Source organism: Pelobates fuscus, chromosome 3 (genome assembly GCF_036172605.1).
Source record: "Pelobates fuscus isolate aPelFus1 chromosome 3, aPelFus1.pri, whole genome shotgun sequence".
Classification (NCBI taxonomy): domain Eukaryota; kingdom Metazoa; phylum Chordata; class Amphibia; order Anura; family Pelobatidae; genus Pelobates; species Pelobates fuscus.
Window position 1 is genome coordinate 284,933,592 of NC_086319.1, and position 27,448 is coordinate 284,961,039.

At 42.7% G+C, this 27,448-nt stretch overlaps 1 protein-coding gene across 1 annotated transcript; it reads right to left on the minus strand.

The window, feature by feature from the left end:
* LOC134603048 (prenylcysteine oxidase 1-like) lies at positions 1-24,756 on the minus strand. The gene is made up of 7 exons (XM_063448655.1): positions 24,641-24,756; positions 11,998-12,204; positions 7,902-8,076; positions 5,920-6,131; positions 5,041-5,193; positions 1,727-2,796; positions 1-549 (listed from the first exon to the last, which is right to left on the minus strand). Exons 1-6 carry the CDS (start codon positions 24,741-24,743, stop codon positions 2,150-2,152), a joined length of 1,497 nt encoding a protein of 498 aa, XP_063304725.1. The 5' UTR covers positions 24,744-24,756; the 3' UTR covers positions 1-549; positions 1,727-2,149.
* Positions 24,757-27,448: the final 2,692 nt, after the last annotated feature.

The window sequence follows — 27,448 nt, forward strand, 5'->3', positions numbered from 1 at the left end:
TTTTTTTAGTCAAATCATCATAAATTTTATTCAAGTTCATTTTTTTCAGTGGATTACATGTAATTCAGCAGGACATACCACATTTGGGATTTTGCCAGAAAATAAAGGTAAGTCCTTAGTGGATATACCCTTAATTTCAAAATGAACAGGGTTACTACAATAACAAAAGCAATATGGAAAGAGTCCTTCAAACATTGATAAATGCTGCTAAAACAACATTAGGAGCCATTATAACAATAAAAGGGGTTTTGTTTATCCAGTATCCCATACACTTATTATAGGAGACATTTCAGCAGTAAGTGTAATAAGATACCCAGAGTGATACTGTAGCTTTATTGAATCTCCCTCCAAATTAAAAGACTCGTTGTTACCCATTATGGGCGAGTGGTGATTTTCCAACATGGCTAGGTTGAACTAAACTGCGCAACTCAACTGTTGAATTATCACAATTTAAAAAGAAACCTCTAAATTTGCACAAATTCGCAAGCACCATCATGTTCAGTAACAAACTTAATGTGACAACCAAGAATACAAAATAACAGACAAAGCCTATGTTGTGGAAATGAAATATTATCCTGATTTCTTTAAAATACCGTATTTATCGGCGTATAACACGCACCTCATTTCCAGAAGGAAATTCCAGGAAATTTCCACCTCTCCCATAGTATTCCCCCCCCCTCCCATAGTATTCTCTCCCCCCTCCCATAGTATTCTCCCCCCCCTCCCATAGTATTCTCCCCCCCCATAGTGTCCCCCCCTTTCCATAGTATTTCCCCCCCCCATAGTATCCCCCCTTTCCATAGTATTCTTCCCCCCATAGTATTCTCCACCCCCCATAGTGTGTCCCCCCCCCCCTCCCATAGTGTCCCCTAGTGCACTTTCCCTCTGTCCCATATTTACTTACCTGTCTTGAAGCGTGGGCCGGCTTCACAGCGCGCACCGCGGAACTGGAACTTAAATTTCAGGTTACGGTTTCCGGCGGGACTGAAAGGAAGTGTGCACACAATAGTGTGCACACTTCCTTTCAGTCCCGCCGGAAACCGGAACCTGAAATTTAAGTTCCAGTACCGGCGGGACTGAAAGGAAGTGTGCACACTATTGTGTGCACACTTCCTTTCAGTCCCGCCGGAAACTGGAACCTGAAATTTAAGTTCCAGTTCCGCGGTGCGCGCTGTGAAGCCGGCCCACGCTTCAAGACAGGTAAGTAAATGTAGGATATCGGCGTATAACACGCACCCATGATTTTCTCCCTATTTTCAGGGAGAAAAAGTGCGTGTTATACGCCGATAAATACGGTAAGTAAAATGTCTATTTACCTTATATAGCTCTCAATCAGCATTTATCGTTTTATATGATTTATATAGGGCCAGGGAGTTTCCCTTAGTCATCGAATAACACCCTCACTAACAAGATGGCGCTGGAATCTGGGGGAGACCCGCAAGTTACCAGTGACATCACACCCGGTAGGATGTGCAATGAATCAACCACTTAACCCCTAACCAATTAGTGATGTATAAATCAATGTTATCTCTGACAATGCTTATGATGTAATTGTGCTTTATAAGGGGTCGCCTGCCCCTCTGAATAAACATTCCTCAAGTTCTTCATTAACCTGAAACTTGTGTCTGGTGTGAATTACTTCAGGGAGCGTGCATGCACTGTTTCTTTAATTTGGCCAGGGGCAGATACACAAAATAATCAATTTATTGATTGATTTCCACTTCACCTATTACTCTGCAAGAGGTATGTATACAAGCATGCCTAGCAATATTGATCCCAGAATCTTCCCCTTTCTTTGTAGTAGTGAAGCAGAGACTGATGGAAAGTACTAAAATACAGACATACACTACAACGCTCTCCACAAATAAAATAAGGCACTGCCTGGTGAACCAGTGTTTTGCTGGGAAAAAAAAAAAACTTTAAAAAAGGGATGTATGTCTAACGAAAGTTGAATTGGAGTTACAGAAGTTTTAGAAAGAAAATTGATCTGCCAATTTAACATTATCATGTTAAAGCATACTAAATGGAGATTACCAAAAGTTGTCCCCAGAGAAGCAAATACTCAAGTAAGTCAAGTTGGGAATATTAGTGCAGCAAAAAAAAAAGTCCATGGTATTCTCTCACATAGATCACAATTATCTTCTGTCAATCACAATTCAGACTTGAGGCGTTCAGTTAGGTCTTCTTGGTCGATCTGTTCATTCTTACCATACCATCTATGATGGGAGAGAAGTGCAATATTCTTGGCAGAGATTGCACTCATCTCCATGGCACTGGCTGCCCATTCTATGCTATTGAGGTAGTAGATTCTATCATGAAGAATAATGGGTGGCATTTTTTCTGGAGGGTCGTAGTGAGGATAAGCCAGCCATGTCTTCACCTTCACTGCATGGTGAGATTCAAAGAGAAGATTCAGCTGATCTTTTGTTAGTGGCTGAGGAGAGAAGACCTTCCAGATTTTAAGACCACCAGGATAAGGGGATTCTGTTTCTTTGACTGGAGCCACAGCACCAATGCTGCTGAAAAACAGTTTCGGGTTGCTGGTTGTTAATACTTCAGAAAGTTCACAAGGCTTTGCACACCCAAAAAAAGAAGTATTTATCCGTCCATGAACAAAGGTTGCCACAGTCTGCTGGTAGTGCTTAGAGAAGGTCTCTATCGGAGGATCGAAACCCAGAAATGTAATTTCAGACAAACCCCTATTCAGTGGCGTTGCAATAATTACAATGTCATAAAGGCCCAGCTGTGAACCAGCGCTGGTCTCATAGCTTAATTCATATAGTTTCACTGTACCTCCTGCAAAAAAGCAAAGGGAATTAAATAAATTGCAGCAAATTATATATATAAAAATTAGAGATAAATAGAGGTCGGAAACACACTCACTTAACAGTCTTGACATAGTCAAAAAATATCCCTAGTGTTTTCATGGACTACACAATTATGTTTCATGTAGGATATTAAAGAGACACTATAGGCACTAAAACCATTTCATCTCAATAAATATTAAAGTGCCTGTAGTCCTCTGGCACCATCCCTCCATTCAGTATTAAACCATTATTTTTTTTAGCAGTTTAACAGTAAATAAGGTTCCCTGGTCACTGACACACTGACACACTGACTCCTACTGGAGATATGGATAACACAGATGATTACACTCTTCCTTCTAGGCATACCAAATCATCAGCATGGAAAGGCAGTGCAAGGGAACACCAGAAACTATAAATACTGAAAGGAGCAGTAAAGTTTCAAGAATACAAACACTATAGTGTTTAAGTATTTAGGTGACCAGGCCCCCCTTCCGATTGCATGGTTAAAGACGAGTTTATTTACCTTTTGCCCATGCAATGCCAGTCTCGCTGCGGCAGGTCCCGCCTCCATGGCTAAGATCATCAATTTTGATGATCTCAGCCAATCCAATGAAGGAATTGAGAGGCTATTGCCCATGCATGGCAAAATACCATGCTGCGCCAATCTACACCTCGATGGGGAACATTCAGAATCTCCATGCAGAGCAGAGTATGGAGACGCTGCACACAGTGCAGCACTGGACTAGGAAGCACCTCTAGTGGCTGAGTGACTGCCACTACAGGTGTTCCTAAGCAGCAATAAAAACACTGTTTCTCCAAAGAGTCAGTGTTTACAGTGCTCAGCCTGCAGGGACAGGTTATAGACACCATACATAAAACTGTAGTGGTTATGGTGACTATAGTGTCCCTTTAATATAAAGCAGTTATAGAGCCTACGGTGTCCCTTTTAGAGACCCTGGGTCATTAGAAAGCTCTGAACACATTGCAGGAAATATGTACATGCTGCAATGGGAGCCAGACATGCACTAAAGGATATAGACTGTTTGTTTACCCAGGTTGCTGTATTGACTGAATGTAAAATATGTGATTAACAACTGCCAACAATGTCAGCAGGTTCTTCCTAAATAAACATATGCAGGCTGTTTAACTATTTTTTATTAAATCGAAGTCTCATGCCAGAAAATAAACAAGAAAGCTTATTATTGGCTATTTTGTAATCTAACCAGATTGTTATTTCAGATTATACATCAGTATGTAGGTAGTACACACATTTCTAATTATATAAAGACACAAAGAAAGGTATATAAAGGTCATGGATGCCTTCAGCTAAAGATCGCCCAACCCTCCAATGAAAACTACATCAAAATGAATTATTCAAGTACACTAAATAGAAATTACATACTTTCATTTACAAACCTATAATTTAACAAGCCATATAAATATATAATAGAAAAATAGCAATAATACATCACTACGTGTAGAGTACATAATTAGTAATGCGTCACAACATATAAGAGCAAATCAAGCGATCAAAAAGACATCAAGGAACTCCAACGTTTCTACCGAAAGGTCTTGGTAAGACAACTCTTGAAAAAGACCTTGATTTTAGAATGCTTACTTTTAAGGTAACATTGAGCACCTAATCTTACTTGATTTCCTCAAATGCGTTGACACATTACTGCTTGTGTACTCTGTAAGGTGTATTCACTAAAGTGAGAATTCAAAGTAAATTTCAAATTAAAGGCAAAAATAATTGAATTGGAAAAAAATCTCCAAGTAAGCTATTCTCTCAGTTCAGCTACTTTGGCCTTACATTTGAAATTCACTTTGAATGCCAGATAATTCGAAATTGAATTAATAACCCTGTATATGCAGTGATGCACTATTGCCGTTTTTCTTAAATACAAGTTTGTGAATTAAGGTACTTAATTTCCATTTGGTGTGCTTAGGTCTGAAGTAGGCAACCTTCGGCACTCAAGATGTTGTGGAATACATCTCCCCTGATTTCTTGCCAGAATTTTGGCCGTAAGAGCGTAAGAGATATAGTCCACAAAATCTGGAAGCCGAAGGTTACCTACCCATGGCTTGTTGATATATTAATTTGCAGGAACCTACATCAATGAAAGGTGGACTTCCATAGAAATTTGAGTATTGGAAATTGAGCAGTCCATAAATGTATTTAAACTTTTACTGATGTACAGAGTCAAGTCCTTTTTGTTTGGGTTTTGCTTACCAGATTTCATGGGACGGATTTTCTCTTCCACTGAGGTAACTATGCCCTTAATTAGTTGGGCCTTTGAGGCATAAATAAGACCAGAACATACAAGCTTGTTTCCACCTTCGATTGCCCAGAGACCAGAATCAGTACCAGCCAGAGAGACGGACCCTAAACATGTAACAGGCACATTAATAGCAAAGCAAAAACAAATATTTTGAGTGCAATTCCTAAGAGCACCTATTTTGATACATCATTATTTGGCTATATTTAAATATATTGCAAATAAAGAGTGCAAGTATACCATCTATTTGGCACCATATACAAATTTATGTTTTTTTTCACAGTGTGTTTTAATTATTTCTTCACATTCTTTACAACATATGTACCTCTGGGACAGTTTTATATTGTATATATATAATTCTGCTTGAACTGACACTTTAAATATCCCTTGCACACCCACATCCTTGTTTTTTTAAGTTCTTTGGGATATTTTATTAGCTTTCCTTGTGGGTTGCTGCATATATATTGTTGCTTAGAGTTCTCTTAAGGTGATAACAGTTCATTTTAATATATTTGCGCCATTCTAATTTATTGTTTTATAACGGTTACAAGGTTACAATAAAATGTTTTGGTACATTGTTTTAGAAACATTACATAACTAATGCAGATCTACGAATTATGTATTTATATACTCTCTCCCTGATATTAAATTTGGATGGTGTACTAACTAAAATGTAAATCCATATTAAAATTCAAATTGTGGAGTTTACTGAGAAAATAACATTTAGTAATCATTTTGGATCTCTTTGTTTGGCAGGTTATTAGCCAATCCCCACAGTGATAATTCCCATTATACATATATATGAACATTTGCAACTTTAACATGGTCCTCACCAACAAAGCCATTGATCTTGACTCCTTGACCATAGTTTACTCTCATTGCCGGACCGACTATTTCATCAATAAATTTTTGAGAGAAGCCAGCTTTTTGCATGTTCTCATCAATAGTCATGTTTAATTTTGTAATGAAGTCATTGCCCCCCAAGGCATGAAGTAAGGACTCAGTGCTGGAAAATGAGTACTCAAAGGTCTGATATCTGTAAATCCTACAAAAAAAAATTATAATTATTACCAACACAGTGACGCAGACAGGTAATAACAGTGTAACATCGCTGTGTACATTGAAGCGGATGTGTCAATGGCACTGTATGTGATCCACCACTGCTTGAGAATGGATGGCTGTGTGACGGCTACTGGTAACTGAAGCAGGTCAAATAGGGATCTTGATAAAGTCCCACAGTTTGGGACGAAACGCGTTGATCTGTGGGCTGCTGGCTGTTCCTTTCTTTCCATTTCCCCTGGGTTTGACGTCCTGTCTTCATCTTTGGCTGAATACCGCGGTCTTTTTTTAAAATACCGACCGCGGTTTCTATCTGCTGGTTGCTGTCTGGGCGGTTGCTGTACCACTCTGCACCTACTTTGTCCATCTTCACGGCTTCACCTCCACTGTGGTCTTTTTTGAAGATCCCGACCGCAGTGTGAGAGAGTTGGAGTTCCCATAACGAGGGTTTATCTGGTTGCTCTTTGATCCGCCCAACATCACCTTTATTCTGCCTACCCAGGGAGGACTTCCGGACAATTACTGGTTTTTTTCATTTTATTTTATTTCACTTAGTATTATTGTTTCTTGTCTCTTGTCTTTTATTTTTATATATCTCATTTATTCATCTTCTGGTTATATCTACCTCAGGTGGGGGCCCACACCGAGGACAGATATCTATTTTTTCCCATTTATTATTACTATTGTGTTTATTGGTATATAATTTTTTTGCTTTTTTTTTTTTTTTTTTTTTTTTTTTTTGTATCCACCCTACCTTCACTTAGTGATCGGACCTCTATATATATATTCTTTATATTGAGGTTATTCCATCTTTTTGGCCATTCAGTGCAGTTAGTTTGTGGATACATTTGGTGTCATTTAATTTATTTATTTATTTATTTATTTATTTATTTTTTTTTTTGTTATTCTGTTTTATGAGATTTTTGTATTTAATTGTCCGGTTAAGGTATAACAGTGGTGATCGGAATTAGTCCTTTGCTGATTTATTTTTTACTTAATTAATAAATTATTTTTGATAATTTTTATACTATTTATCTAGTTTTATAATCTTAAGCGCACACACCCTATTTTCCATTTCTGAGTATATAACTCATCAAGTCGCTAGAGTGGGTGTGTAGCTGCTACTCTTCTTTTTTATTCATTTACTGATTTATTTGTGGTGTTATCACTGCATGTACCGTTTTCTATAAGTTTTTTAGGACACTGCAGTTTTACAAAGAATGTTAGAGTCATATTTCCTCCATCTTTATTGCAGTTTGCCTGATATAATACCTCCAATTAAAGTATATAAACATGCAGTATTTATAAATCTAGCTTACTTGACAGAGGAATACAATTCTGACACTCTCAACATCTCAGTAGCTTCCCATTGACAAAACAGCTTTAAAAACATACATATTTTTCTCCAATTAAGTTGTTATATTGCCCTGACTGTTCCTTTACTCCTTGTCATTGCATGAAAAGTACAATGTGCAATTATTTATTTTAGGTGGTTGCAAATTTAGGGCAGTTTAACATTTTATGAAATATGACAGATTTTTGTTCTTAATCAAATGCTTCTGATCTCTTTCCCATTGTCTCCAAAAGGCTGCTTGTGATGGATGTCCCCATTGTAATACCAGAGAGTATCAGTGAAATACTACAACCAACCATAAATAAATAAATTGCATTCTGCTTTGCACAAAGTAATCAGCTTATTTCCAATTAAAACTCGCATTCCCAACAAACAGTGAACAAAAGAAAAATATATACAAACCTCATGAATTTATCGAGCATATCCTCCACCCACATGTACATTCGTATGAAATTCAATCCATAATACCACAGCATTTTGATAATATTGATCAGGAACCAGTTGCTCTCTTGGAAAACAAAATCATCTCCATTATAAATTCCAACAATGCTACTAGTCGGAGATCGAACGTGAAGACCTGCCGGAAAACACATATAGGTTTCATATATTCACACTTTGTAATAGAAGAATGCAGATTTCTATGCAACAGACTTTGGTTGTATTCACGGGGTCGTTATATAACACCCCAACTTGGGAACTGTAACAGAACTGTAACAGAACATTATCATCTCCTAAACTTTGTGGAATAATACAGTGAATTACCTTATAAATAATTTGTTTGTGGTCTGGACTCATTCCTTATCAGTATATTCCTACCAAATACTGGAATCCCTTGATGTGTGATTAAAACATACCTTTTCACGGGCACTTCGAATACAGTCGAAGTGCCGAAGCCGTCGAAGTGCCGAAGCCGTCGAAGTGCCGAAGCCACCATTACAGCCGAACACGTGGCGGCGGCCATTTTAGTGCAGTCGAACGCGGTCAGCGGTGACCGGTACCTTCCCCTGTCCTTCGACAACACGGCTGGAGACTAAGTTCGAACACCCGTTCGGAAGGGACTTTGTCATCTTTTCCTAGGAAGTAGATCACCGCCCGACTGGCAATCACCGCAGAAGTTTTAACCGCGTTGTACTTCGACACTTCGACAAAGTCGAAGTGCGTTCGACTATTCGAACGCCGCCTTCGGTTGGGACTTTACCGTTTTTTAGGACAGAAATAGACCGACCACATAGCCTGAACCTGTGGAACTATTTTTGGGTATACATACAGGCGTGCGGTCGGTCCAAAGGGACTTTTTAATATCTCTGGAACCACTGGACGGATTCTCACGAATTTTGAATATGTTGTTCCACAATTTATGTTGTCCATAAAAATATAAGTTTTATTCCTGTGCTATGTAAAATGGGAAAGTTATAAAAATGCATAAAAATGTATAAGTTTTAGCTTGGAGATAATTGAGTAGATACAGTAGGAAACTCAATTATCTCCCAAGCAGAGGGGAGGGAACCTGTGGGCTGTACCATTCTGTTATTGGTTATTTTATGCCTCCCCCTGGGTGTGTCCTGTGTGTACTTTTTGTAAATAAAAAGCAGGCTGGGTGTCCCAGACCTCAGTTCTTCTTGACCCTTCAAAACGTAGCCTCGTCTCGTTCTTGGAAGGGGATTATTTGGGAATATTACTCTGCTCCTGTTTACAGGTGAACCTGCCTCTCTCTGGATATCGTGGATGGGATTATACCAGCTCTACTTCTCCACAGCAACTTGCAGGGAAAAGGACGTCTCCAACGGCAGATACCCTCTCTCTACCTGGGTAGCCGTTACAGGAACCTATATATATAACACTCTGAACATGGGACGTGGAGTGCAGGAAGTCTTTCCTCTTGCCACATGAGTATATGTTACTAAGACAAATAGATGTTAATCTTGAATCCACATTTTATAGGGACACTGTAGGCACTATCAGCATTTCATCTTATAGAATTGGTTATAGTGCCTGGAGTCCCGTGGCACTGTCCCTCCATTCAATGTTAAACCATTTTCGAGCAATTTAACACTGAATGAGAATCCACGGCTTCCCACAGGCCTGCCCACACTGGAGTTCTGGCTATGGCAGAGATTACACACTTCCTTCTAGCCATATCAAATCATACAAGCAATGAGTGCTTTGACAGGCTGAAAGCACTCAGCTGACACTCTCAGCCAATCACAGCTGCCCATTGCTTTTCAGGCTGCTTCCTCAAGCCGCACAGAGGGGATGGGTTGCTGCATATAGCATTAAAAACAGGGCTTGAGTCCTGCAGTAATGGTCCTAACCATTATTAGTTATGGTATGGCAGTATCAGCACCTAGCTTGTGTGTGTTTGAAGCTCCGGATAGTGTATCCCTGCACGCTGAACATTCCACTGATGTCTGAGGAGCGGTCACTCACAAGCTGCTCTCTGCTTCTTGACGTGGCACTGGGTGCCGCCATGTTGATGACGTCACACAGCGCGCTGCCCGGCTGCTGAGAGAGCTAGCGGTAGAAGCTGGGGAGTGAGACCAAGGAGGTAAGTGTGATTGAAGGGAAGGGGCTGCGAGGTCGGTGAGACACATAGACACTACAAAGTGTGTCAAGGCAGTGTAGTGGGGGCTGAGTGTGAGTGACGGACAGGGCAGTGAGTGAGGTATGGGAGAGGAGGGGTTAATGGGGAAAGTCTGAACTTGGGGGGAGTGAGTGAAGTTTCTGCATATTAGTGAGTGCTGCCTCACTGTGAGAGTAGGTGTCTCATACAAGGGAGCACTCACTTTCATTCATGACCTGCTGGAGGGTATATATGAATAGACAGTAAATGTAACACTGTCGTTTGGGGAGAGTGGGATGCTGAACCTCCATGGTGTACAGGTAATAACTACAGGTTACCAGTGTTAGGTTGGCAATGAAATCCCTGATTGTGCACCACTAATTAAAAGCTCCTTGAAGACTTGTTTCTTGTGTTAAAGAGGCACTAGTCAATCAGATCATCTGGCAGTCACTGCCAGTGTATTTGACAATAATCAGGCAGGTCTCCAAGCAGTCACTGTATTTGGCACTAGTCAATCATGGTCCCCTGGTAGCCACTGTCAGTGTATTTGGCACTAGTCAATCATGGTCCCCTGGTAGCCACTGTCAGTGTATTTGGCACTAGTCAATCAGGTCCCCAGGCAGTCATTGTCAGTGTATTTGGCACAAGTCAAATCATACAGGTTATTACAACTGTTTTTGGAAATGTCTTTGTAAACTGGCACTTTACAATAAATGTTGCACTGTATTTTCTAAGAAATATATATGCCTACGAGCGTATATTTTTTATTTGTTTTGGGAGGGTAGATCTTGGGTGAGTTCCCACACTTTTTTCCCCAGGACTTGACACTGATTAAAAATGATTAAATGCTGAATTGACGGACAACTCCAGGGGACTACAAACACTTTAACCACTTCAATCTGTGCCTCTTCTTCCCCTCACTTCTATGTTCTTATTCTTCAATTTATTTCTCCTAGGGACTACTTTGCCTTAAGTATTTTCCCCCTGCTTGACAAAAGGCAATTTTTTGCATTACAATATTTATGAATTTTCCCGTGATGCTGCTGGATCCACCACAGACCTAAAATCTGTACAGATGTGCATGCAACAGAGCCGCTTTAAAAGAAAAATATTGAAAATATCATTCCCACCATTACAGAGAAAATGCATTAAAACTAATTTAAAAAAAAAACTTTTTAGTTTCAGATTTTTTATATTTATTAACTATTTCTTTTGTACACTGAGGAATAAACAAATTACATAAAATGAAAGAGCTTTCAATGTGTAAGTGTAAGTAGAGATTGTTGCAGACAACGTACTCAGTGGCCTCGTTTAACATGATTATGCACCCTGTCATGCTAAAAAAAAATTGTTCAGGTATGGTTTGAGGTATATGACAAGCACAAGGTATTGCCTTGGCTTCCAAATTCCAAAGATCTCAATCGGATTGAAAATTGGTGGGGTGTGCTGGAACAAAAAATCCATTTAATGGAGACTCCACCTTGCAGGACTTAAAGGGTCTGCTGGTAATGTCGTGATATCACAGGACATGCTCAGAGGATTTGTGTAGCACATGCCTTGACGCATCAAAGCTGTTTTGGCAGCACAAGGGAGAGCTACATAATAGGCAGGTGGTTTTAATGGGGCTGATCAGTGTCCCTATACAGTTTTAAATGTTCAGTTCCCCTCCCTCTCATCAGCCTCCCATTAAGGCAAAATACTGCATTGGCCATTGCTAGGCTTGAAGAATTAGCTAGTCTTCTCAGGCGGTCACCGGCTACCTGGCTGAACGTTCCTTATAGTGTAAAAGCAGAGAGCCCAGATAGCCAGGATGCAGTGGTGTCAGGTAGTGGTGTAGGGCAGGGTAGGGTTCCAAGCAATTTTACTAAAATCTAAAGTTCTAAAGATGCAGGATGCCACATTTTAATCCCATGATGCAAGTATCAGTAATTCACTTACCAAGTTCTTTAACAAATGTTTTCATGTGAAGATTAAGTGGGTGTATGACAGCTCCCCCGGCCTCATACTGAGCACCTTCCATGTCCACTGTAGCCAGACGTCCCCCAACTTCTCCTTTCTCAAACACATCAATCTGGATATGTTTGCCATATTTGTGCCTCAGGAAATAGGCAGCAGATGAACCCCCAATTCCAGCTCCTATAACAGCTGAGAGACACAGATAGAATGTAAATCACACTTCATATCAATAGCGAATTTAGACCTTGATGAAATATTTTTGGATCAGCTTTTCAAATGATTTAATATTTTTGGATAAACTCTTAAAATTATTAATATTTTGAAATACATTTTATATTTGATATAAAAATATTTTATTATGATATATAGATTTTTTGTTGTTGATATTTTGACATCAAAATATTAATGAGAAATTACACACAACACACAAAAGAGCATTTTGTAAATTCTTGATTAAACTGAAAAGAACAATATAGGCACGCAGATCACTTCACCTCAATGAACTGGTCTGGGTGCCATAACCCCCAATTTTTTTAATTTATTTTTTTGACAATCTTTATATGACATTTTTATTTATACAAGAAAAAATACAGGTTAGGTCAGGATCAATAAGAGGGACAGCATCAAATAAACCACAGTGTTGTGTGGTAACATCTCATCAGTGCACATAACAAAGGCGCATGGTCGGGTTATACGGCCGGAATATCAAAGCCAGTGATGGTATATTCGAAGTGAGTTATGCCGTTTCAGTGACATTCACCAGCCCTTTGATGGTGTATACTTATGCGGGCTGATACCATAGTCTCAATGCCGATATTTCAAGTAGAAAGAGGAGAAGATGGTTGAAAAAGGAAAAGGAGCAGGGAAGAGAAGAGAGAAAGAAGGAGAGAGAGAATATATATATATATATATATATATATATATTAGTCATGAGCATTGTTGAAAAATGTCCGTCATTCAAGGTATCATCCCTTTTTTCGTCAGGAAGTCGAACCATGGGGCCATTGTCTGAGCACACCTCTCTGCTAATGATACCGGAGAAACTGACGGAAGCCAAGCACAGAGAGATGGACACAGGTTTCTTCAGGAAGGAAGAGATCTTTATTCGATTCACCGACCGGGACTCAGAGGGACTATTGTCACCAAAAACAGCTGAAATCTGAGCCCCGATCGTACAGTGTAGGCCCCTTATATAGACATATAGCTCCTCCTATAATCAGTTCCACCTACACGTACTCTAACCCAATCAACAGAATAAAGACTAACTTCCTGTTTGACCACATGGCTTGCCCAGCACAATGGAGGAGGGGAATACTCGTATATCCTGTATTCCTGCACATGCTCCGTACACTACTGATTGTATCGTTGCCACAGGCAACCAACCGACCGACACATCAGCATATGCACGTGCACATACCACGTGGCAATCTCGGCCTACTAAATTTATTTTTACCGAGATTCCACCACACTAATATCCCCCAATTTTCATCCTGCAGCTGAAAACATTGTCGTTCTGTGCTGACTACGCTATTTCAATCAGATGGTCTCACATATACGGTTTGCTGCACATGCGCACTAGCCTCCCAATGCTTTCCTATGGGATTGGCTGAGATCATCAAGCTTGGTGAGATCGGCCAAGGAGGCAGGGCCAGCCACGGTGAGAGCAGCATGGCGTGGGATAAAATCCTTTCAAAGACAGACAACTAAACAGTGACTATGACACTAAAGTGTTAGGAATATATCTATGTATTCCTTTAAGAACATTTTCATACATTTTTTCATAATTTAGCTATATTTCAAATGTCACCGGCTGCATCAGCAGTTTATAGACAGCCATTTACTTTGCATTCTAGACTAAATATGTAATCATATGACATTTATTGAGATAGTTATCGTTTTGTTATGAGCATTTACTACTCAACCCTGTAACACGTGTGTTTATTCACTACACAGACAAAATGGAGTAAAACTAAACTTGATTAAAATAGCCAAGCTACATTGACAGTGTGTCACTCTGTTCCTATCAGGATTTCTCCAGTTTTTCATATTACTCAATTCTCTGGTATCCTACCCTTCACCTATAGTATTGTATCGGGGGAGGAGAGGAGTCGTATTTTAAGCCCTGGTCTTATTGTGGTGGAATCTCGGTAAAAATAAATTTAGTAGGCCGAGATTACCACGTGGCATGTGTACGTGCATATGCTGACGTATCGATCAGTTGGTTGCACGAGGCAAGATACGATCAGTAGTGTACGGAGCATGTGCAAGAATACAGGATGTAGTATTCCCCCTCCTCCATTGTGCTGGACAAGCCATGCGGTCAAACAGGAAGTTAATTCTCATTTGTGTTGATTGGTTAAGAGAATGTGCGGGTGGAGCTTAATATGGGAGGAGTTATGTGCCTATATAAGGAGCCTGCACTATTGTCCGGGGCTCAGAATTTGCTGTATTTTGGTGACGCTAGTCCCTCTGAGTCCCGATCGGTGATCCAATAAAGAATCTCTTCCTTCCTGAAGAAACCTGTGTCCATCTCTCTGTGCTTGGCTTCCGTCAGTTTCTCCGGTATCATTTGGTGCATTGGCCGGGAAGCTCATCGTTCAACGGTAGCTGAGAGGCAGAGGCGTGAGACGGTCTATCTTTGCCCACGTTCTCTACGGCTGCACCCCTGAACTTCTGCGTGGACCTCCCTTCGTCTCGGCGCCACTGGTCTGTTGTCCAGGAGATCATCGGCCTCTACGTGAGAAGTGCTGGGGTGTCCCCGTCGATGAGTGTGAACTCCGGTTCAGGAACGAGGAGGTAAGACAACTGCTGTTTTAGACGGCAGGACCCACTAGGGGTATACCGATTGTGCGGTAGGCCCAAAGGGGTTTGAATCTGTGTATCTGCCCCCTCTGTCGGAGGGAAGGAGCGAAGGCGCACCGCTCGATCGAACGCTCTTTAGTCAGACCGTTTGATTTTGTTAGTCAGGCGGGGTCCTGGTGTAAATAGCCCTAGCCGGACACCGGTGTCTTGTCTAGACTAGCGTTCTAGGGTGTATATTACGTTCGCTAGGTCGGAGGGACCGGGAGACTAAGCGGCGCCTGTGTAAATTCGGTTCGCTAGCTCTCAACCTATCTGGGCTAAGTGGGAAGGCGTGTAAATTTGGAACCCACTAGACTTTTGATAGTGCGACTAAGAGGCGCCTGTGTAAATTCGGTTCTCTAGCTCGCTATATGTGGTGATTGGGCAGTGTGGCTAACCAAAACGGGTGTATATAGTTTTAGGTAGTCCATTCAAGGTACTGGCCAATAGTTTAGTTGGGAATTGTAAATGTGTTAACGATTGTTTAGTAAAGTGTATATCTTGTTAGATAGCGCGAGCTCAGCCGTCTAGCGAGAGTGTTAATAGTGTGTTGCTGTATTATAGTGCACGGTACCATAACCCTGTATATTTACTGACACTGTATATAAGTACTAATCATTGTCGTCCATTGCATGTTTAACACCATAACCACTAATAATTGTATTGTGACCTTAACTTGTGCTTTGACCTATGCTAACCGTACTGTAACCGCTAATTGTAAAAGACGATGTTACTGGGGTGTGTTATAGACGGGTAATTCGTATATAGAGAATTATAGCGTGGGTGACTGTATAGTTACGCCAAAGGGCATAATATTGATTATATAGTGACTGGTGTAACAGCTGTGTGTGTACGGGAATTCCCTGAGTGTTTATTGTTATTGTGTACGTTTCACTTGGTAACCGTACCACGTGGTGCTGTTGCCAGAGGAAACGGGTGTGACTGTTGAATAGTACGCGTGTATAGTATTCGTTGTCGACGACGTTCCATTGTTAAGTATGGGTGCGTCGCAGTCAACGATTCCGGATCCCTTAGGTTGTATGGTGAAGAATTTTAAAAAGGGATTCAAAACTTGTGATTTTGGGGTTAAAATGTCTCCTGTACGTTTGGTCACTTTGTGTACTAGGGAGTGGCCTACTTTGGTTGCGGCATGGCCGCCACGTGGCAGTTTGGATCCAACTCTGGTACAGCGCTTACACGTGGCTGTATCAGGTAGGCCTGAACTTTACGGCCAGTTTCCTTATATTGATTGTTGGAGACAGGCCGTAAATGACTCGCCAAAATGGCTCCGGACATGCCACGAGGAGCAGTGTCGCCTCATGGTAGCTAGGACTTGTTCGTCCACTAGGACTGGTGCTAGGCCCATTTTGGACACGCCCCCTGAGTCCGAGATCCCTTTGCCGCCCCCTTACTTTCCGTTAAGAGGAAGTGACGCGAATGCAGGAAGTCCTGCAACCCTCCCCTCATTACCCCCATCCACTTCCGCTTCCTCCTCCAGTACAGGATCCACCCCCCCTCGTACTAAATCTCCCCTTCCGGAATCAGAACCAACCCCCATTAAAAACGAATATCCTGATTTGGCGCCACTTCAGACTTCCGGTCAAGCTTCATCTAGCTCGGCTCGAAGTGTTTTATTTACAACCTTTTCCCAAAACCAAGCTCCCATATCCCCATACCCTATTTCTCCCCGACTGGAACCTATGACTGACGCCCCTCTACGTAGCCCCATACAGACCCGACAGTTGACCGGTGCCCAACAATTAAGACACTATCAGATGCCTCTTCGTCTGAATCCTGGGTCAGCCTATATCGATGCCGCAGGCCAAATGGCACATGCTGACCCAGTCTTTGTATATGTCCCATTCACGACAACCGATCTTTTAAACTGGAAGACCCACAATTCCTCGTATACTGAGAAACCACAAGCTATGACTGATCTGTTCACCTCAATAGTACAGACACATAACCCGACATGGGCTGATTGCCAGCAGTTATTAATGACTTTGTTTAACAATGAGGAAAGGACAAGAATAAATCAAGCAGCCATTAAGGCACTAGAGGATAAAGCCCGTACTTTGAACCAAGCTAATCCAGCAGCATGGGCCGCAACACATTATCCCAACACCGATCCCGATTGGAATGTAAATGGTGCTGATATGGTTCAACTCAGAGCCTATAGAGACGCTATAATTGCTGGCATGAAAGCCGGAGGAAAGAAAGCTATTAACATGTCGAAGACAGTTGAGGTGATTCAGAAAAGCGATGAAGCGCCCAGTGTCTTTTATGACCGATTATTGGAGGCATACCGCTTATATACCCCCTTTAATCCGGAAGACGCAGACAATTCCCGAATGGTGAACTCCGCCTTTGTCAGCCAAGCTTACGGAGATATTAAGCGCAAGCTACAAAAGTTAGAAGGGTTTGCAGGTATGTCAATCACCCAACTAATGGAGGTAGCTAATAAGGTTTATATGAATAGGGAAACAGAAAGTAAGAAAGAGGAAGAGCGCAAGATGCGTAAAAAGGCTGATATGCTAGCGGTAGCGATCGCAGGCGTAGATAGACGGGGCCCAGATAGAGGCGATAGTAGATGGAGTAGGGAGCCTTTGAGTAGGAATCAGTGCGCGTATTGCAAGGAAGAAGGGCATTGGAGGAACGAATGTCCGCAAAGAGAGCAGTACGAGAGAGACCTACCCAGGGCAGGCTACGGAAACTTTAGAGGCAGAGCGAGAGGTAGAGGAGGCCCCGGAGGGAGTAATGGTAATAGAGGGAATAATGGGAACAGAGGAAGTGTTAGGGAAGACAGGTATATTCCAGCAGCGCAAAGGTCCCGCGATAGAGAAGGTAGGGACTTTGTAGGATTGGCTGACACGGTCATGGAGGACTATTGATACCGACCGGGCTCCATCCCCCTTGGTCGAGCGGAGCCTATGGTCGATGTATCAATAGGGGGAAAAAGGAGTGCGTTCATGATCGACACTGGTGCTGAACATTCAGTGGTGACTAATCTAGTTGCTCCTCCATCTGGAAGGACTATTACTGTGATAGGAGCAACTGGAAGAAGTGCTGAAAAACCGGTTCTTAAAAGTCGACTCTGTACATTGGGAGGCCACGTAGTAAAACATCAATTCCTTTATATGCCTGAATGTCCAGTCCAATTGCTGGGACGTGATATGCTATCTAAGTTACAAGCGCAGATTACGTTCCTACCAAATGGAACAACATCCTTAAAGTTTAATGGACCTTCAGGTATCATGACATTATCCGTACCAAAGGAAGAAGAGTGGCGACTTTATACAGTGTTGACTAGCCAAAACCCTAGGAGTGATGAGACATTATTTAACATACCAGGAGTTTGGGCAGAGAACAACCCACCAGGACTGGCCCGCAATATTCCACCTATAAAAATTTAACTAAAACTTGGGGTTTATCCAGTGATCCTAAGACAATACCACATCCCGCAGAAGGCTAAGAAGAACATCCAATCCTATCTGGATAAGTTCATACGGTATGGTATCCTAAAATTCTGTACTTCCCCCTGGAACACCCCATTGCTGCCTGTTCAAAAGCCCGGTACAGATGAGTATCGACCTGTGCAGGACTTGAGAGCAGTCAATGATGCGGTTGTTAGTATACATCCAGTTGTACCCAATCCATATAACCTGCTTGCTTTAATTCCGGGCGGGGCTACTTACTTCACAGTCTTAGATCTCAAAGATGCCTTCTTTTGCCTCCGAATTGCCGCAGAAAGTCAATGTATTTTCGCTTTCCAATGGGAGAACGCTGTAACGGGCTCAAAACGCCAGATGACTTGGACAAGACTGCCCCAAGGGTTTAAAAATTCACCTACCCTATTTGGTTCAGCCCTAAGTCAAGATCTACTGGATTTCGAGTCCATCCCAGGAGAGTGTGTATTGTTACAATATGTAGATGACTTGTTGATAGCAGCAGTTACAAAAGAGATCTGTCAGCAAGCAACGCACGATCTACTACACATTCTCTGGAAGGCAGGATACAAGGTGTCTAGAAAGAAGGCTCAGTTGTGTTTGCCAACTGTCAAATATCTGGGATTCCATATCTCTGAAGGTCAAAGAATTATGGGGCCAGAGAGAAAAGAAGCTGTCTGCCAAATACCAATACCCAAGAATAGAAGACAAGTGCGAGAATTCTTGGGGGCAGCAGGCTTCTGTAGGATATGGATTCCCAGCTATGCGATACTGGCAAAACCTCTGTACGCAGCTATCAAAGGTACAGAGCACGACCCCTTCTTATGGACCCAAGAACAGCAAACGGCATTTGAAGATGTGAAGAAGGCTTTGATGAGTGCCCCAGCATTAGGTCTACCTGATCACACACGACCATTCTACTTATATGTACATGAGCAAAGAAGAATGGCTGTGGGAGTATTGACACAGTACTTGGGATCATGGCAAAGACCTGTTGCCTATATGTCTAAGCAATTGGATGCAGTGGCCAGCGGACTTCCACCTTGTCTAAGAGCCGTAGCTGCAGCCGCCCTGCTAGTAGCTGAAGCCGATAAACTCACTCTGGGTCAAGAACTTTATGTACGAGTCCCACATGCAGTACAGACGTTGTTGGATTACAAAGGAAATCATTGGTTTAGTAACAGCCGTATGACCAAGTATCAAGCAATGTTGTGTGAAAACCCCAGAGTGCATTTAGAGACTGTAAACACCTTAAATCCAGCTACCCTTTTGCCACAACCTACTGAAAGTCAACATGATTGTTTGGAAGTAATGGATGAAGTATTCTCAAGTAGACCAGATCTTCGTGATTTTCCCATCCAGAACCCTGATGTTCAATATTATACCGACGGTAGTAGTTATGTGAAAGAAGGGATCCGCTATGCAGGATATGCAGTAACAACAATAGACAAGGTGATAGAAGCTCGGCCACTGGCGAAAGGAACATCAGCACAAAAGGCAGAATTAATAGCACTAACACGAGCGTTACAATTGGCTGAAGGTTTAAGAGTGAACATCTATACGGATTCCAAATATGCGTTTTTAACCACTCATGCCCACGGAGCTTTGTATAAAGAAAGAGGACTACTGAATTCAGAAGGCAAATAAATCAAATACGCAGCTGAAATCCTACAACTATTGGAAGCAGTATGGGAGCCGAAAGAAGTCGGTATCATACATTGTCGAGCGCATCTGAGAGGAGATGGTGATGTAACCAAGGGAAATCGGATGGCAGATAGTGCAGCTAAGCGTGCTGCTGAATCAGGAAGACAGGAGTATGTGGGGCATATAGCTGCTCTTATACCAACTCCACTGTCCCAATGGACTCCAGTTTATACAGCTCAAGAAGAGGAGTGGTTAAAGACTGAACCAGGAAAGTATTTGGAGAACAAGTGGTATCAGCTAGAAGATGGAAGAATAGTCATACCAGCATCACTAGCGGTAGAAATTGTCCAAAATTATCATAACGGGACACATTCTGGGAGAGATAGTACTGAAGAATCTCTTAGAAAACATTTCTACATACCAAGATTGTCCAACTTGACTCAGGCCATTGTACGAAGATGTGTAACGTGTGCTAAAAATAATGCAAGACAAGGACCAGTAAAGCCACCAGGAGTCCAGTTTATGGGGGGACTCCCCATGTCCGATCTACAAATAGACTTTACAGTGATGCCTAAATCGGGTGGACATCGTTACCTGCTGGTAATTGTGTGCACCTATTCAGGCTGGGTAGAAGCATGTCCTACTCGTACAGAGAAAGCAGGAGAAGTTGTGAGATTCCTGCTACGAGAAATAATACCCCGATATGGACTACCCTGTTCTATAGGATCGGACAATGGTCCAGCTTTTGTTCATCAGTGCCTACAACAACTGACTCATATGCTTGGTATAAAGTGGAGGCTTCATACTGCATATAGACCCCAGAGCTCTGGCAAGGTAGAGAGAATGAATAGAACTATTAAGAACCAGTTGGCTAAAATGTGTCAGGAAACCCAACTTAAGTGGAACGTTCTCTTACCCATAGCTCTATTGCGAATCCGCAGTACCCCTACCAGAAGGATGGGCCTCTCTCCTTTTGAAATCATGTATGGGCGACCACCTCCCGTACTTGGTAACTTAAGGGGGGATTTGAGTCAGTTGGGAGAAGGAATTACCCGGCAGCAGGTTGTAGAGTTGGGTAAGACTATGGAGGAGGTACAGAAATGGGTACAAGATAGATTACCTGTGAATATTTATCCCCCTGTTCATAGTTACCATCCAGGAGATCAAGTGTGGATTAAAGAGTGGAATAATGTACCGTTAGGGCCCAAGTGGAGAGGTCCTTATGTTGTTCTTTTGTCTACCCCTACAGCGATAAAAGTAGCCGAAGTGACTCCGTGGATACATCACTCCAGGGTTAAACCAGCAGCAGTCGATTCTTGGCAAGTTACAGCAGATCCAGAGAATCCCTGCAAGATCCGGTTAAAACGCACTACTCAGTCGGAGTAACGAGGAATCGTGTGGATTACAAATTTTATTGTTACAGGGATTTGGTGCGTGAGTGAGAAGGCCATAATAAAGCCTGTCCGCTTACCAACACATAGTATATAAGCCAGGAAAGTCTCGAAGGGACACCTGTGAAGACGAGCAGAACTCCATTCCCTGCAGCCCTCACATCCTGGAAGCTGAGGCGCCTTCGCACGGACGAAGACTGAGGATGACGGCGAAAGATGTGCTTTTGATAGTGTTTATTTATATGTGTTTTTATATTCAGGAAGGTAGAGGTACCGACACTCCTAGCTGTGAGGTATGCATTAAGACTACGAGAACAGGTAACCATATTTCCCAAACCCTAATTTGGCATTCACAATACGAGTGTAAAGGAGATGTATCGAGATGTAGATACTTAAATATAGACTATAGTGTGTGCCATTTAGGAGTAGGAGAACCTAAGTGCTTCAGTCCAGAGTATCAACCTCGTACAATCTGGTTGACTCTCAGGAATGGAGATCCTCAGGGGACCCTAATTAATAAGACGGTGTTAGAATCCGTACATTCTTCGGGTGTTCTGCTATTTGATGCGTGTAAAGCGATATCGAGTGGTAGAAAGCCGTGGAATGTATGTGGGGATCTTAGATGGGAGAGGACGTATGGGTCTAATGATAAATATATTTGTCCCAGTAGTAAAAATAAATATGTGAGTCCTAGATGCCCAAATAAAGATTATAACTTTTGCCCATATTGGTCTTGTGTGGGGTGGGCGACTTGGGGACAGACAGTAGACAAAGACATGATAGTGACTAAGTTGCCGACTAGCCCATATTGTAAGTCTATGGAATGTAATCCCATCCATATACTTATAAATAACCCCGATAAGTTCTTAGACAAATATGGCAATTTATTTGGGTTTCAGATATACGGGACGGGTTTAGATCCTGGGACATTATTGTTTATAGGGATAGAGACTGATACGGTATCCTCCCAAACTCATCAAGTATACCATTCCTTTTATGAAGAGATGAGTATAGATAATAAGATCCCCCATAATGCTAAAAACCTGTTTATTGATTTAGCCGAAAGTATTGCCGGTAGTCTTAATGTTACCAACTGCTATGTGTGTGGAGGTACTAACATGGGAGACCAATGGCCTTGGGAAGCAAAGGAGGTAATGTCCGGTTCTGAGGCAGTTGACCAATTAATATCTACACAAGCCGATTATCATATGAGTGTTAGAGGTAAATCTGAGTGGAGATTAAAGACCTCCATCATAGGTTATGTTTGCATAGCAAGGAAAGGAATAATGTATAACACTTCTGTAGGAGAATTAACTTGTCTAGGGCAAAAAGCTTATGATGATGATACAAAGAATACAACTTGGTGGTCGGCTTCAAATGTCTCAGAACCATCTAACCCGTTTGCTAGATACGCCAATTTAAAGGATGTGTGGTTTGATTTATCCATCACATCTACCTGGAGAGCCCCAGCAAATTTGTACTGGATCTGTGGTAAGAAAGCCTATTCGGAGTTGCCACAGGACTGGGAAGGGGCATGTGTGTTGGGTATGCTCAAACCATCCTTCTTCTTGTTACCAATTGAAACAGGTGAGACTTTAGGTGTTAAAGTGTATGATGTGAATCATAGGAAGAAAAGGGGACCCATAGAGATAGGCGCCTGGGAAGATGATGAATGGCCTCCCCAGCGTATCATAGATTATTATGGGCCAGCCACGTGGGCTGAGGATGGTACCTTTGGTTATAGAACCCCTATTTATATGCTCAACCGAATTATAAGATTACAGGCGGTGGTTGAGATTATCACCAACGAGACATCACAAGCGCTCAATCTTCTAGCGAAGCATAACACCAGGATGAGGACGGCAGTCTACCAAAATAGATTAGCCTTGGATTACCTTTTGGCAGTAGAGGGAGGTGTATGTGGGAAGTTTAACCTGAGCAATTGCTGTCTTCAAATAGATGACGAAGGGCAAGCAATAGCTGAGCTTACTAGCCATATGGTTAAACTAGCGCATGTGCCTACTCAGGTATGGAAAGGGTATAATCCAAGTAGTTGGTTTGGTAGCTGGTATGAGTGGTTTGGAGGGCTTAAGGCAGTGGTAGGTGGAGTCCTACTGATTTTAATGTTGTGTCTACTCCTGCCGTGTCTTATACCCTTAGTAGTTAGGTCTGTGCAAAGCCTGATAGAAAATATAGCAGAGAGGAAGGCTGCTGCACAGATAATGGCGATTTATAAGTATAAGGCTCTAAATCAGGGAGAACCAATGCAAGAAGATGAGTGTTGAAGATTCACATCATAAGATAAGTCTGGTCTGGTTCAAGGTAACTTGCGGTGTATGCAAACCAAGGTTAAGTGATGCCTCAAGTAATTGTGAAATATCAAGAGGCATCAAAGGGGGGAATGTGGTGGAATCTCGGTAAAAATAAATTTAGTAGGCCGAGATTACCACGTGGCATGTGTACGTGCATATGCTGACGTATCGATCAGTTGGTTGCACGAGGCAAGATACGATCAGTAGTGTACGGAGCATGTGCAAGAATACAGGATGTAGTATTCCCCCTCCTCCATTGTGCTGGACAAGCCATGCGGTCAAACAGGAAGTTAATTCTCATTTGTGTTGATTGGTTAAGAGAATGTGCGGGTGGAGCTTAATATGGGAGGAGTTATGTGCCTATATAAGGAGCCTGCACTATTGTCCGGGGCTCAGAATTTGCTGTATTTTGGTGACGCTAGTCCCTCTGAGTCCCGATCGGTGATCCAATAAAGAATCTCTTCCTTCCTGAAGAAACCTGTGTCCATCTCTCTGTGCTTGGCTTCCGTCAGTTTCTCCGGTATCATTTTTTATCTTGTAATCATTTGGATTGGCTGTGTTCACAGACAGTACTTGTTTTAAAGCATAGGCAATACAGTGCATTAAAAAAAAAAAAAAAAAAAAGAATCAGATCAGTCTGCAGTGCTGCTTCAAACCTGGAGAAAATAATGCATTTATGCATACCAGTAATATTTATTTATTGTTATGTATTTGTTTTAGCCAAACCCACCCCAAGACTCTGCAAAGCATTGCTACCCACCAGGTAACTCAAATAATATGTTATCAAACTAAGATAAAAAAAAATTACCAAGAAACCTGACACCCCACACTTTGTGGCAATGCAACATATAACACAAACCCACCATTAACCAAGGTACAAAGGTGAATATCGTACAAATCAGAGATATCACGTGTTCCATTAACCCCTTCCTGCCAGCCCTGCTCTGTACAGGTACTGCCACTCACAGTACTGCCTGCCCTGCGGGTTTACCTATCCTGCTAGGCGGGAACCGCAGCTCCTCCGTATCTCCGGCATGTAGGACGCACACTATGAAGGCAGAGCCCGCAAACAGGACACCCAGCCAGGTCTGCATGGCTTCTCAGGACTCCTTCCTACACTGATACTGCGCATGCGCGGCCAGCCCGCCAATGCAAGCCAAACCATCCCTGTGTGAGGCTGCCCAGGCATGCTGGCAGGGCATAGTCTGTATTTAATATCAGCAGTGGGTATACCCTTGGCTGCTCAGGCATGCTGGCAGGGAATAGTCTGTATTTAATATCAGCAGTGGGTATACCCTTGGCTGCTCAGTCATGCTGGCAGGGCATAGTCTGTATTTAATATCAGCTGTGGGTATACCCCTTGGCTGCCCAGGCATGCTGGCAGGGCATAGTCTGTATTTAATATCAGCAGTGGGTATACCCTTGGCTGCTCAGTCATGCTGGCAGGGCATAGTCTGTATTTAATATCAGCTGTGGGTATACCCTTGGCTGGCCAGGAATGCGGGCAGGGCATAGTCTGTATTTAATATCAGCAGTAGGTATACTCTTGGCTGCTCAGGCATGCTGGCAGGGCATAGTCTGTATTTAATATCAGCAGTGGGTATACCCTTGGCTGCCCAGGCATGCTGGCAGGGCATAGTCTGTATTTAATATCAGCAGTAGGTATACCCTTGGTTGCTCAGGCATGCTGGCAGGGCATAGTCTGTATTTAATATCAGCTGTGGGTATACCCTTGGCTGCTCAGGCATGCTGGCAGGGCATAGTCTGTATTTAATATCAGCTGTGGGTATACCCTTGGCTGCTCAGGCATGCTGGCAGGGCATAGTCTGTATTTAATATCAGCTGTGGGTATACCCTTGGCTGCCCAGGCATGCTGGCAGGGCATAGTCTGTATTTAATATCAGCAGTGGGTATACCCTTGGCTGCTCAGTCATGCTGGCAGGGCATAGTCTGTATTTAATATCAGCTGTGGGTATACCCTTGGCTGCCCAGACATGCTGGCAGGGCATAGTCTGTATTTAATATCAGCAGTGGGTATACCCTTGGCTGCCCAGGCATGCTGGCAGGGCATAGTCTGTATTTAATATCAGCAGTAGGTATACCCTTGGTTGCTCAGGCATGCTGGCAGGGCATAGTCTGTATTTAATATCAGCTGTGGGTATACCCTTGGCTGCTCAGGCATGCTGGCAGGGCATAGTCTGTATTTAATATCAGCTGTGGGTATACCCTTGGCTGCTCAGGCATGCTGGCAGGGCATAGTCTGTATTTAATATCAGTGGGTATACCCTTGGCTGCCCAGACATGCTGGCAGGGCATAGTCTGTATTTAATATCAGCATTGGGTATACCCTTGGCTTCCCAGGCATGCTGGCAGGGCATAGTCTGTATTTAATATCAGCAGTGGGTATACCCTTGGTTGCTCAGGCATGCTGTGGGTATACCCTTAGCTGCTCAGGCATGCTGGCAGGGCATAGTCTGTATTTAATATCAGCAGTGGGTATACCCTTGGCTGCTCAGTCATGCTGGCAGGGCATAGTCTGTATTTAATATCAGCTGTGGGTATACCCTTGGCTGCTCAGTCATGCTGGCAGGGCATAGTCTGTATTCAATATCAGCTGTGGGTATACCCTTGGCTGCTCAGGCATGCTGGCAGGGCATAGTCTGTATTTAATATCAGCTGTGGGTATACCCTTGGCTGCTCAGGCATGCTGGCAGGGCATAGTCTGTATTTAATATCAGCTGTGGGTATACCCTTGGCTGCTCAGGCATGCTGGCAGGGTATAGTCTGTATTTAATATCAGCAGTGGGTATACCCTTGGCTGCTCAGTCATGCTGGCAGGGCATAGTCTGTATTTAATATCAGCTGTGGGTATACCCCTTGGCTGCCCAGGCATGCTGGCAGGGCATAGTCTGTATTTAATATCAGCAGTGGGTATACCCTTGGCTTCCCAGGCATGCTGGCAGGGCATAGTCTGTATTTAATATCAGCAGTGGGTATACCCTTGGTTGCTCAGGCATGCTGTGGGTATACCCTTGGCTGCTCAGGCATGCTGGCAGGGCATAGTCTGTATTTAATATCAGCTGTGGGTATACCCTTGGCTGCTCAGGCATGCTGGCAGGGAATAGTCTGTATTTAATATCAGCAGTGGGTATACCCTTGGCTGCTCAGGCATGCTGGCAGGGAATAGTCTGTATTTAATATCAGCAGTGGGTATACCCTTGGCTGCTCAGTCATGCTGGCAGGGCATAGTCTGTATTTAATATCAGCTGTGGGTATACCCCTTGGCTGCCCAGGCATGCTGGCAGGGCATAGTCTGTATTTAATATCAGCAGTGGGTATACCCTTGGCTGCTCAGTCATGCTGGCAGGGCATAGTCTGTATTTAATATCAGCTGTGGGTATACCCTTGGCTGGCCAGGAATGCGGGCAGGGCATAGTCTGTATTTAATATCAGCAGTAGGTATACTCTTGGCTGCTCAGGCATGCTGGCAGGGCATAGTCTGTGCACAGCTATTGTCTGTCTATATATATACAGTCCATGGGGTTTTGCACTCCAGACTCCCAATATTTCTTACCCGGTGCTCAACGTTTCAATTAGTTTCACGAACTTTCCTGAGGTCCTGACTGAGGACTTATTTGTATTTTTTCTTGGATTAATCTCTGGATTAAATTATTCATTTTAAGAAGACCTTGAGTGCTGGCTCTGTATACCTCTGTGACTATATAACAGAAAATGTAAACCATACTCACCGATATTTTCTTTTCATGGATATATGCCATGGCAGCACTACGTATGGGTA